Consider the following 12,215-nt stretch of genomic DNA (forward strand, 5'->3'; position numbering starts at 1 on the left):
ATCTATCTATCTATCTATCTATCATCTATCTATCATCTATCTATCATCTATCTATCATCTATCTATCTATCTCTACTTTATGTGTGTGTCTGGTAGACGTATATGTGGTAGACGGTAGAAACGGTGTGAAGTTGGCCTACGGTAGAAATTTACACTCTACCGTCCTATCGTCATTACGTCATCACACCTGTGTCAAAAGTGCTGTGAGTGCAGAGACAACTGAGCAGGAGTTCGAAATATAATGAAGAAATTCTAGCATTTTAAAACACGTATAGAGAGAACAAATCCTCAAAATTTCCACCTCCCGCTGCAGAAAAGTTAGGTCGAGATCATTTCCTCCCTCCCTCCCACTGTACGTCACACAGAGCAAAGCTTTAACAACTGTAGTTTTTCACATCCAATTGTTGGATAAAAAAACTTGTTTTTTATGTATTGTTACCCACAGAGATTATTTTAAAAAAAAGACATAAACGTTCGTTCAGCCATAAATCCATCTTGCTAATGTAAAGTCGGCTTCTGCTCTAATGATGAAGATGATGAAGATGAGCGCGCAGCAGAGCAGCAGCTGATAAGTTCAGCAGGTGGAAGCTCATTGTTTGGCAGGCAGATATTAAAGCAAAAATGTTGGCTTTAATTAAGATTACAGTTCCCTACAAAAAATGCTCTAAAAATTACATTATCTTTACTTTTTATAACTTTATACCACAATATATACCGTTACCGTGAAAGGGTTCAATTTATACCGTGATATGAATTTGAGGTCATACCGCCCAGCCGTAATATATAACGCACATGTGGTGCTAAAACTTGAAGTGGTAGTAGCCAATCTTCAGCACATACTGAATAGCATCAGACTGTGTTACACCACATATTTTCAAGGTTTGACCAAAACCGCTTAAATGCCATCATTCATGAACACAAAATGATTTTGTATATTACTCTGGCATGAAAGGCTGTGGGTGATATGCATTCCTTCAAGATCTGTTGTGTCTTTAATCGATGTAATATATTTAAAAGCTTTCAAGGCATGGAATATTTATGGGTAGACTGACCTTTTAATTTATTAAATTTTCTTTCCACATTGAATGAGTAGAGCTATAAACAGGGCAGCATTAGCTGACACTGACATTAGCTTTAATATATTTCTTAGTTTACTGCTGCACATTTAGAGCAATAAACATTTAGAGGTCCAGTGATTGTGGTGTGGAAAGTTGACTTTTGTGTTCTCCTTTGAAGGAACACAACATCTTATCTTAAGAGCACATCTTGCTAGTTTCAGACAGGATGCCTCTGATTTTAATGTTTGCATCACATCTTCAGCACTGTTAAACAAAGCTTAAACTTTTTTCAAAAAGTGGAAATTATTCTATTTGTAAATGCACAACTTTAGAAAATGGAAAATGTCACTCAAAAGCAAGAATTGTATAATCTTTGTTTGAACAGACAAGTTATCGCAGTTTGTCTCAACTGAGGAATATTATTTTTGTTGAGTTAGACAAGTTTTACTGCCGAATGCTAAACTAATTCCCCATTCTCCCGTTTGTCCATGAAGTAGAACAATATAAAGAGGTTATTTTTTTGTGTGCTGAACATTTTGTCTGTCTTTATTCCTCTGCAGGGAGCCATCGTGGCCGTCACAGGTGACGGTGTGAACGACTCCCCGGCTCTGAAGAAAGCAGACATCGGTGTCGCCATGGGAATCGCTGGGTCCGACGTGTCCAAGCAGGCTGCCGACATGATCCTGCTGGACGACAACTTTGCCTCCATCGTTACTGGAGTGGAAGAAGGTAATAGACTTTGCTTTGCTTAAGAATTCATAACTCGGCTTGTGTTGGGTTTGAACTGAGCAAATAGATACGTTTGTTCTCCCAACTCATGTTTTTGTCAGGCCGTCTGATCTTCGACAACTTGAAGAAGTCCATCGCCTACACTCTGACCAGCAACATCCCTGAGATCACCCCCTTCCTGCTCTTCATCTGCGCCAGTATTCCTCTGCCTCTGGGAACTGTCACCATCCTTTGTATTGATCTGGGAACTGACATGGTACACAGAGATAGTTTTCAGCTTTTATTCTGGTCAATGTTTAAGGTTCTGTAAAATCCAGGTCTGCAAAAACTGAACACAGTTTAAAGATATATTGTATATTTGTTTTATCAATACATAAGGCTTGTTGTGTCCTGCCCTCCAGGTTCCTGCCATCTCTTTGGCCTATGAAGCAGCTGAGAGCGACATCATGAAGAGACAGCCCCGAAACCCCAAAACCGACAAACTGGTGAATGAGAGGCTCATCAGCATCGCGTATGGACAAATTGGTAAATGTAAATGAAAGTAATTTATAAATGTTCAACGTTTTCTTAACGATCTGACTAAACAGCTGTAAGTTTGGAAGCTAACATTTCCTTCTGGACTCCTCAGTAGCTGCATGGCCCTGAGATAGCAAGAAGAGCAGCATGCAACAGAAATAGACCAGAACTGATAGAGAGCTGGAGTGTTTGCGTGATGTGTGTCTGAGTAATGATAGACCAGTAATGATAACTGCCTTGGGCTATTGATTCTCTCCCCTCTTATCATCAAACAGGTCTCCAACCACCAGGCCAAGGACCAGTACTGGTCCATGGATCATTTAGGATCAGGCTCCACAGAAATAAATAAAAGTTACCTTAAAACTCAATATGTAGATTTTATTAAACAACGGTCTGAAGGATATTTTATTGTGGAAAATTACTGCTTTCGTTTGATAACATTTGTCCTCAGCATTTGATCCACCACGCATGAGGAGCATAAGTGGAACATCGGGCAGCTGCCTGAGGAGCAGTTAGGGAGTAGGTGTCTTGCTCAAGGATGTCGCGATGTAGGCATGGCAGGGAATGAAACCTGTGACAATCCGGTCCAAGTCTGCTGCCCTACTAGTGTACAGAATTCCTCTGTTCAATTCAGTTGCATTTATTTTTCATGTACTAGCCAACCTACAAGCTAATTCTAGCAAGCTTATAAGCTAGCTCTAACAAACGTACGAACTAACTCTAGCAAAACGACAAGGTAACTAAAGGGTTCATATTGGTGCTTGAAATCCTTGAAAATTCTTGAATTTAACAAAGTTTTTTTAAGGTTCATAAAGTGCTGGATTTCTGTATAAAGTCCTTGAAAATGCTTGATATTCTAACTGCACTCTTTTGTAATAAAGAACATTCTAACTGTTTGATTAAAAAACTCAGTATTTTTACATTAAAGGCACAAAACAGTGAGTACCGTATTTTTCGGACTATAAGCCGCACTGCCAACATGAAAAAAAAAAACAGTACACCCAAAATTGTTGTCAAAAAAGTGAATTCAACATMAAAACATAAAAAGCAAACCTTAAGGAATTAAAGTTCGGAGGAATACGGTTCATTTAACTGACTGTATCTTGGTAGATTTCTTTAACAGTTTCTGATCCAACAAAACAACGAAACGTCTCATTCATCTTCCTCCGGTGCTCTGAAACCATCGAAGTCCTCTTCAGTGTCAGAGTTGAACAAGCTCAGAAAAGCTTTGTCATATAGAGGTCTGTTCAGCGTTGCTTTCTATGTCACTGTTATCCCGGTGTAATGCTGGCTCTGAAGCTGTTGTACCCTCTTCACGTAGCAGTCCAGCCTTTTGGAACCCGGGCCGAGTTTACGTGCACTGGCTCTATTTCCCTCCTGTCGTGCAATTTCGATAACCTTCAACTTAATAGCAGCATCATAGGAAGATCTTCTATTCTTTTCCATGATGAGCGCATTTGGATTTGAGGAGAAATATTTCATCGTGTCTGTCGAAGATTAATCCGTCGTGTCATGTCTGCTACTAGCTAAAACAAAATGGCGCTTTCATCTTCTTCCTTTTATTCGTGGCAACCACACCTCCGGCTAAAGAGCCCCCTGGTGGCTGAAGAAAAAATCCACGTATAAGCCGCACCGGACTATAAGCCGCATGGTTCAAAGTTCAGGAAAATTCGCGGCTTATAGTCCGAAAAATACGGTAATCATTTTATCACTTGGGCTTTGTTCCTTTTCAAAATGCCGGCGTGTGGTCTTTAGAGCCGCTAGAACGACTAACTTATTTTTCAACATAGGATGATTAGTTGAAAATCTGGTATGAAAGGCAGCGGGTGATAGTCATTGCTTTAGGAAATGCAAGGTTTTTATTTTTATTTTAATTAATCCAGCCGAAATGAATGTGTAATTTCTCAGCAGATGATTATTAAAGTCATAAAGTTTCCACAAAAAAATAACACAAAGTGTCAGTCATTTGTTGGTTTCAAATCAGCAAATTAAACCCGTTTGCTGATTTTTGTCTGCCATCAGTCGAGGGTCAGATTTCCTCACCGAGTATCTCAAATCCTGCAGGAATGATCCAAGCACTGGCTGGCTTCTTCACCTACTTTGTCATCTTGGCTGAAAACGGCTTCCTGCCTTCCACCCTCGTTGGCATCCGAGTAAACTGGGACAACAAATACATGAATGATCTTGAGGACAGCTATGGACAGCAGTGGGTTAGTCACTTTCATCAGAAGAGACATGAGTAACTTGTAATTTTTTTGTCTTTAAGCATTGGGAGGGTTTGAAATCCTTTGTAATGTTTTGTTTTCAGACTTATGAGCAGAGGAAGATTGTGGAGTTCACCTGCCATACGGCCTTCTTTGTTAGCATAGTCATTGTGCAGTGGGCCGATCTGATCATCTGTAAGACCAGGAGGAACTCAGTCTTCCAGCAGGGCATGAAGTGAGTAAAACACTGGTGTCTCTTCATGTATTTTATCATTGATGGAAGGAAAAAAGCAGGTGATAATGAATTTGCTCGTGTCTGTTTGCAAAATATCTTAAAGATGATGAATTTATAGATGGTGAATGTTACTTTTATTGACCAAGCACAGGGAAAAAAGTATGGAATCACTCAATTCTGAGGAAAAAAGTATGGAATCACTCAAACTGGAAGTAGAAAATAAGGACACACCCAGTGAGTTTCCTTTCCCTAAATGGACACCTGCCTCAGATTAGATCTGCTCGTTAGTCTGCAGTTAAAAACACCTGCAGTCATGACACCTTGGAGGGCTGCTGGACGAAGTGGAGTGGCAAGAAGCATGGCTCCAACAAGAGAAATGTCTCTTGAAACAAAAGAGAGGATTGTGAGACTTCTTGAAGAAGGTAACTCTTCACGCATGGTTGCTAAAGATGTGGGCTGTCCACAGTCAGCTGTTTCCAAGATATGGACCAAATACAAACAGCAGGGAATGGTTGTTAAAGCCAAGCGTACTGGTAGACCAAGACAGACATCAAAGCATCAAGACAAACAACTTAAGGTCATTTGTCTTGAAAACAGAAAAAGTACAACTAAACAGATGAAGCATAAATGGGAGGAAGCTGGAGCCAATGTATGTGACCGAACCGTAAGAAATCATCTAAAGGAAATGGGATTTCAATACAGGAAAGCTAAAAGAAAACCATCATTGACACCTAAACAAAAAAGAACAAGACTACAATGGGCTAAGGAGAGGCAATCATGGACTGTGGATGACTGGATGAAAGTTATCTTCAGTGATGAGTCAAGAATCTGCATTGGACAAGGTGATGATGAACTTTTGTTTGGTGCCGTTCCAGTGAGATTTATGAAGAGGACTGCCTGAAGAAATCAACCACATTTCCTTGGGCTGCATTTCAGGCAAAGGCACTGGGGAGATGACTGTGGTTGATTCTTCTATCAATGCACAAGTTTACATTGACATTTTGGACAGTTTTCTCATCCCTTCAATTGAACAGATGTTTGGAGGTGAAGAAATAATTTGCCAAGATGACAATGCATCATGCCATAAGGCAAAAACAGTGAAGGCATTCCTTGGAGAAAGACACATTCAGTCGATGTCATGGCCTGCAAATAGTCCAGATCTTAACCCAATTGAAAACCTGTGGTGGAAATTGAAAAAAAATGGTCCACAAGAAGGCTCCGACCTGCAAAGCTGATCTGACAACTGCTGTCAAGGAGAGTTGGCACCAAACTGATGAAGAATACTGTTTGTCACTCATCAGTCCATACCTCAGAGACTGTAAGCCGTTATAAAAGCCAAAGGTGGTGCATCTGAATACTAGTGATGTATTTTGAATGGTCTTTTTTATCTTTTTTTCATGATTCCATACTTTTTTCCTCAGAATTGAGTGATTCCATACTTTTTTCCTCAGAATTGAGTGATTCCATACTTTTTTCCTCAGAATTGAGTGATTCCATATTTCCCCCCCTGTGCTTGTTCAATAAAAGTCACATTCACTGACTTCCACAATGTTTTCTCTTCATTTCTTTAAGTGTTCCTGAAAGCCAACAAGTTGCACTTTGGAATGACCTTATTATTGTATCATGTTTTTGATCTGAGTTTGTTTTACAGAATGAAATGTCTGAATGAGTGCTCATCCAAGACTGCTGATTCCATACTTTTTGCCAGGGGTTGTAGAAGGCAGTATTGTTTGTCAACTTGCCAACTATTCTGGCAAAATACAATTGTTAGTTCTTGCGACTGTGTCAGCATTGCTGGGGGTTAGGGTTAGCCATTTTGCTGTTTAGTTTTGTCATTTTTAAGCACAACATGGTATGAGATGTCATTTCTCATCACAAGATGATCTAGTTTAAAACTCTGGCATAAAAAGATAAGAATTCCTTCAACAAATGCTTGGACTTTTGGGAAATACCTTTTTGTTTTGTTTGTTTTAGGAATAAGATCCTGATCTTTGGGCTGTTTGAGGAGACCGCCCTCGCTGCCTTCCTCTCCTACTGCCCAGGCATGGACGTTGCCCTCAGAATGTACCCTCTCAAGTGAGTATATTCCCCCAAAAAACTCCAGCCTCATTAAGCCCAGTGCCGACTCTGAAATCGCTAATACTCCAACCTGTTGTTCATTTAGACCTGAGAGTTTGGATTTCACCTGTTTTTTTTTTTTGTTTTGTTTTGTTTTATTTTTCTTTTAGGCCCAACTGGTGGTTCTGCGCCTTCCCATACTCCCTGCTCATCTTTATCTATGATGAAATCCGTAAGCTGATCCTCAGACGCAGCCCAGGAGGTGAGATCGGAATCCATGCTTTTTTGTTATCCTTGCTCTCTCTTAACGAGCAGATTGTTTTTAAACCTGGAGGCGGAGAAACTCGAATCTCTCCCTCTTGGTCTTTAAAATAAAATTCATGACCATTTTCTGAAAGATCTGTTTTTCTCTCCCCCCTTTTTTTTTTCCAGGATGGGTGGAACGGGAGACCTATTATTAAAGAGACCCGTCTGCTCACATCCTCTCCTCCTCCACTCTCCCGTCTTTGCATGAATATTGTCTTGCTGCTCGGAATAAGAAAAAAATTTAACCTCTGTGACAAATAAATTGGAACGTGTTTTTTTACATTAGGGAATGCTTGATACTACTATTAGAGAAATACTGAGATGGAACGTGCTGATGATGTTGATGATGATAAATGATAATGCTAATAATGACATGAACACTGAACATTGACATGACTATGCGTGCCTTGTTTCTGAAACAGGACCAATTTTATACATGTTTTTAACAGTTATGATCGTTCAATAAAAATGCGCTCGAGTCAGGTCCCAAAACTGACTTCCTGTCTTCATTTATTGATATATAGTTGTTTTTATTCACAAATCGCATGGTTCTGTTGCTTGTCAATTAACTTGTGTTTTTTGTTTCACACCTCCTTTAGCAGCATTACATTAACGTCAGTTAAGCGAGTAGTTAAAACAGCTCACTCACCAACTTCAAATGTCCAAATCCTTTGTGCTTTTTGTGTATTTTTCATCTGTTACAGTCTTGATTAAAATGTAAATACAGACATTTAATTTAATAAAGCTTAGGTAAATAAGCTTACAGACAATTCTACTGGTACTGAGCTAAAATTTTGTGTGGGAGCAACTGACAACCATTCACAACATAAACTAATGGCAGTAACTGTCATTTATCAGTGTAAGCTTAGTCAAAAATATTTATTCTGTCAAGGAATGATAGGTTTTTTTAATTTCTGCTCTTATGAGAACACTTTTTGGTGTTACATTTTGACACCTTCCAAAATAATTCCCTAGGAATTTTTTTATTTTTATTTTTTTTTTTTTGTGTGTGTGCATGGTACATTTTTGGTTAAGATTTTTGTTTTTCCTGAAAAATGTGGTAAAAATGACATGCTATTATTTTAGGAAGGTGTTGATCAGGGGTGTAAGTGTTCAAATTTGTTACTCAGAAGTATGAATGTATCTACCAGTACTAATGTTTAACAAGACTTATGTAGAAGTGGAAGATTTTTACTTATGTTAAAGTGTAAACTATTGGATTTAAAACATAAAATATAAAAGTAAAACCTGTTAAAATAATAATAAAAAAAACCATTAAAGTGAACATATGCTTTTATATCATTCCTTTCACATTTAAATCATACAGTCAATGTCTTAAAGTGAAACTACAACAGTTCTTTGGTCTGAATTCATCCTTATTTTAGTTTTACCAGCTCCTTTCACCTCTTGTAATGTGTGACTCAAAGCATATATGACATGTAAAGTTTGAGGGCCAAAATGTGCAACCAGCAGTTGCTTCATCCTTGTACCAGGAGGTTCAATCAATTCCTAAGCCAGCTATTGATATGATTAATGATAGGCAGGTACCTGAGAGGTCGGCGCTGGCAAATAATGATTTGATTTGATTTATTGATTTAACAGGAAAAGATTACTAAAAATCAAGCCTGACTCAGCATAATTGCTGTTTTACAGCAGGTTCCTGTTCTGCAGCACATAAACACTCAGAAATACAGCATCACAATCACATCATTATTATTACACTATAGACACAAAGACAAACAAGCATACCAAATTTCAAAAAGGCAGCATTTGCAAAATAGGATGTCTAAATATGAGCACAACAAATGATGAGACTATTCATTTGCATTGGAGAGGCCAGCGACTATTATGCCTAGCGTTTTTGAGTAAAAACTTTCTCAACAAAAATGGGTGACATACAAAACCTATATTATGAGAGAGGTTCAGAGGTCTCAGGCCTCACGCTGAAAAAGAAACCCAGGAGTGGGCCATGTGGGCAGCTGAGGGAAATGGGAAAAGATACACCTGTTTTGTTTTTTAAAGGTTTTGTTTTCATTCCTGAGGTTACATTCAGAGCTGAGGTGCTTCTGTCAGTCATTACAGATGCATCTTTGTGGCCGCTGATTGGTTCAAACTAACAGTATTTCACGGTCTGACCAATCAGAATGTGTATTGTTAGTTTTGCAACGTGTGCTGTGACGACTGACTGCCTACACGTCGGGTCAGAAAGAAGAGCGGTGCTCATTAAAGTGAATAAACTGTATTTGTCAGAACGAGTTTCAATAAGAATATGAGGTCATGAATCTGGCAGAAAATTCTGAACCAGTTGCATGAAGATGAATCTGTTGTCCACCACCTCAAAACGTCCTGAGAGGAGGAGGAGGAGGTGCGGCTCCCTCGGCTGGATGCTACGTTAGCTGGAGAGGAGCAGATAAAGTGGAGGAGCAGAGAGGACCAAGGAGGTGGAGAGACAAGTCTGGTGATCACCTGTAAAACACTAGCCTGGTTAAAACCAGACCCATTCCTTCATTTTACTTCATAAGGGTCTGGACTTGCTGCATAGAGAAGTGATTCTTGCAGGAGGCATGGCCTCTGCTGAAGCATGTGTGTTGTTGCTGTGATGGAGGCTAAGCTAAGAAGCTAACCGGAAATCGCGTGTGCTGTAAACAACCCTACTGAAAGGAGAAAAGTACCGAGCTGAACGAGACGACTGTAAATGAGAGCTGCTGCTTTGTCAGACAAATTTAATTTAATTTGAAGCCTTATCAACACAGACTGGCTTCATTCACTTCCTCCACTGCCGTATGCTAAAATAACTAGCAGACACTGCGCAGAAAACCAACGAAGTTCAAAACTCCGCCTTCTGTTTGCTGATTGGTCCAGGTAAAATAAACTACAAGCAGACACTGCACAGAAAATTGACATTCTGTTCTGATTGGCCCAGTTAAAGGTGAAATCCTTGTCAATGGGAGAAGTCCCAGACGGAGCAGTGAAGGGAAACTAGAATAGCCTTTTACTGACATATTTCCGGTAAAATTCTTGCCACGCTCCTCCCTTCCACTCCCTGCTTACTGCCTATGTTTTTACTGTTAGCTCCTAGAACTAGTCAGTGAAAAAGTCACAAACGTTGAAGCGTCTGTGAGCTACTGGTATAAAACGTGAGTTCTGTTGTGTGCCGTTGTGGCCACTAAGCAGCAGGTACGATCGAGTAGTTAGTTTTTATCCATTTTCCTTTAGATGAGGAGGTGAAGCAGAGGATCATAGCATTACAGGGAAAACTTATCTTTAAAAGCTCACGCTTGTGTTTGTAATCAGCATTTCTAACCTGAGGATATTCAAGAGTCAGCATCAGAAATGAGAAGACRGVGGTTMYAAAAGGGAAATGTACATTTATCCCCTTTTACTGCCAAGACCAGAGAGGAAAGACCTCCAGAGGAAAGCTAGCAGGAAGCTAACAGCAGCCGGTAAAGATAGGTGTGTGCGCGCGCGTTTGTGTTCTATGAAATGTTTTTATGCGACTTTGTCATGAGTTTTATGCAAAAGTAAAACCTTGTTAGAGTGTTTATTACAGCGTAGACTAAAGCTGAGTGACGAGCGCCCCCGAGCACCGAGAGCAGCAGAACCTCTGCCTGATAATCATTACGTTTTCAGTTCACTAACGTCGGGGGAAAACAATCCAAACCATACAACCCATCAATTTAAAGCCCAGACTCTGCTCTTTCCAACAATATAAGTGTCACAGCTCTACGTGAAAATTTCACAGAACAAGCAGCCACAGAATAGTGAAAAAGGCTAAATTCTGGAACCATAAACACAAACGTCTTTCCTTTGTTTTTATGGCTTTAATCCACTTTAGAGTGATTTTTTTTCACTTGGCTGGACCTGTACGTCTCCTGTGTTAATGTTGGTACATGTAATATGCTAATTCTGTACAGTGGAGATCATTAAGAGTTGTTGTCGGGTGAAAAAAATCTTTCACTAACACTGTGTTGACCGTGAACCGGAAGTGTTGGGAGTGGCATCCAGTGCTGGGCCGGATGTCCGTGGCATTTAGGCTATTGAGCGGAGCTGCGTAGGAAGGCAAGGACCAGGCTAGTAAAACCCTGACCCGGGTCACTGAGACAGCATCATCGACCAACAGGTGTGTGGGTTGTGGAAGAAAACGAGACAGGTGTTCTGTCTAAAATTGATCAAATAGTGCGGGAGCGCGCAACATGTTTTATTTGTAGTCATAAATAACTGAACTGTCACTTTTAGTGATTTGTTTTTAAGTTGGTTTCATGATTTTTTTGTGAATTTTAATACTTTGATGTTTTTATTTGTTAACTGTATTTTACACTTTTATTTCATGTTGCTGAAAGCCCATCTAGAGCTGGGCATTGCAAATTAGCTCTGGCTATAAATGTTGTAGTATTAATACTTGACACTTGTCCCTATTCAAATAAACAATAAATGAAAAATGAAATGAAATGAATGAAATTTTGATTAACCTTTTCTGCTGCTTTAGTTTTTTTGTAAATAAAACAATATTAACAAAATATATTTGTATGACCAGCATTAAAGCAAACATTTGTCTCTATTTAACCTTTAATTTTTTTTCCCTAGAACTCGTAATATTTATTCTGTAAAATTGACACTTTTAAATGTAACTGCAAATTTGAATCTTGCAAAGAATTATAAGAAATAGTTTTGTTGATTTAGATTAGCCTACCTTAATTTGTTCAGCTTGAAACTATATGGCATAACTACTTTGAACAACAAATGAGCTTAATTTGATACATTTTATGTTTTATGGCTGCAAAAACAGATTCAAAGAACAGAACAAATGAACCATTTTGCAAGAGGTTTTTATTGTAACCCAATTAAGTGAACGTTTTGGAAACAGTTACTTTATTTAAATTAAATACTTTCTGAGACAAAGTTGCCTCTTTAAGTGGTACTTCTGTCTAAGTTTTTTCAGATAACGTTGTATAGTTTCCAAAATCTGGGATGCCTTAGCTAATGTGTTAAAGCCAACAAGTATGTAGGTACTGATCTCTTTTTTCCCATTAAACACAGTCCTAAATAAATATTTTAAAGAGTAACTTACCCCAAAATTAACTTTTTTTAGCTGATAAACTGTCTAGAATG

At 39.0% G+C, this 12,215-nt stretch overlaps 1 protein-coding gene across 3 annotated transcripts in view; it reads left to right on the plus strand.

Annotated features, from left to right (window-relative positions):
* The window catches only part of LOC106525269 (sodium/potassium-transporting ATPase subunit alpha-1), a 56,650-nt gene extending 49,048 nt beyond the window's left edge, over positions 1-7,602 (plus strand). The window contains exons 16-23 of one of the 3 annotated variants that reach the window (XM_014019438.1): positions 1,619-1,787; positions 1,889-2,043; positions 2,189-2,312; positions 4,368-4,513; positions 4,612-4,742; positions 6,717-6,818; positions 6,971-7,062; positions 7,233-7,602. In XM_014019438.1, coding sequence (XP_013874892.1) covers positions 1,619-1,787; positions 1,889-2,043; positions 2,189-2,312; positions 4,368-4,513; positions 4,612-4,742; positions 6,717-6,818; positions 6,971-7,062; positions 7,233-7,261 — 948 coding nt within the window. In that variant the 3' untranslated portion in view covers positions 7,262-7,602. Of the gene's footprint in view, positions 1-1,618; positions 1,788-1,888; positions 2,044-2,188; positions 2,319-4,367; positions 4,514-4,611; positions 4,743-6,716; positions 6,819-6,970; positions 7,063-7,232 lie in introns of those variants that run through there. The other 2 variants (XM_014019440.1, XM_014019439.1) reach the window with 2 other exon arrangements.
* Positions 7,603-12,215: the final 4,613 nt, after the last annotated feature.

The sequence above is a fragment of the Austrofundulus limnaeus genome, unplaced genomic scaffold (genome assembly GCF_001266775.1).
Source record: "Austrofundulus limnaeus strain Quisiro unplaced genomic scaffold, Austrofundulus_limnaeus-1.0 Scaffold221, whole genome shotgun sequence".
In the NCBI taxonomy this organism is placed as follows: domain Eukaryota; kingdom Metazoa; phylum Chordata; class Actinopteri; order Cyprinodontiformes; family Rivulidae; genus Austrofundulus; species Austrofundulus limnaeus.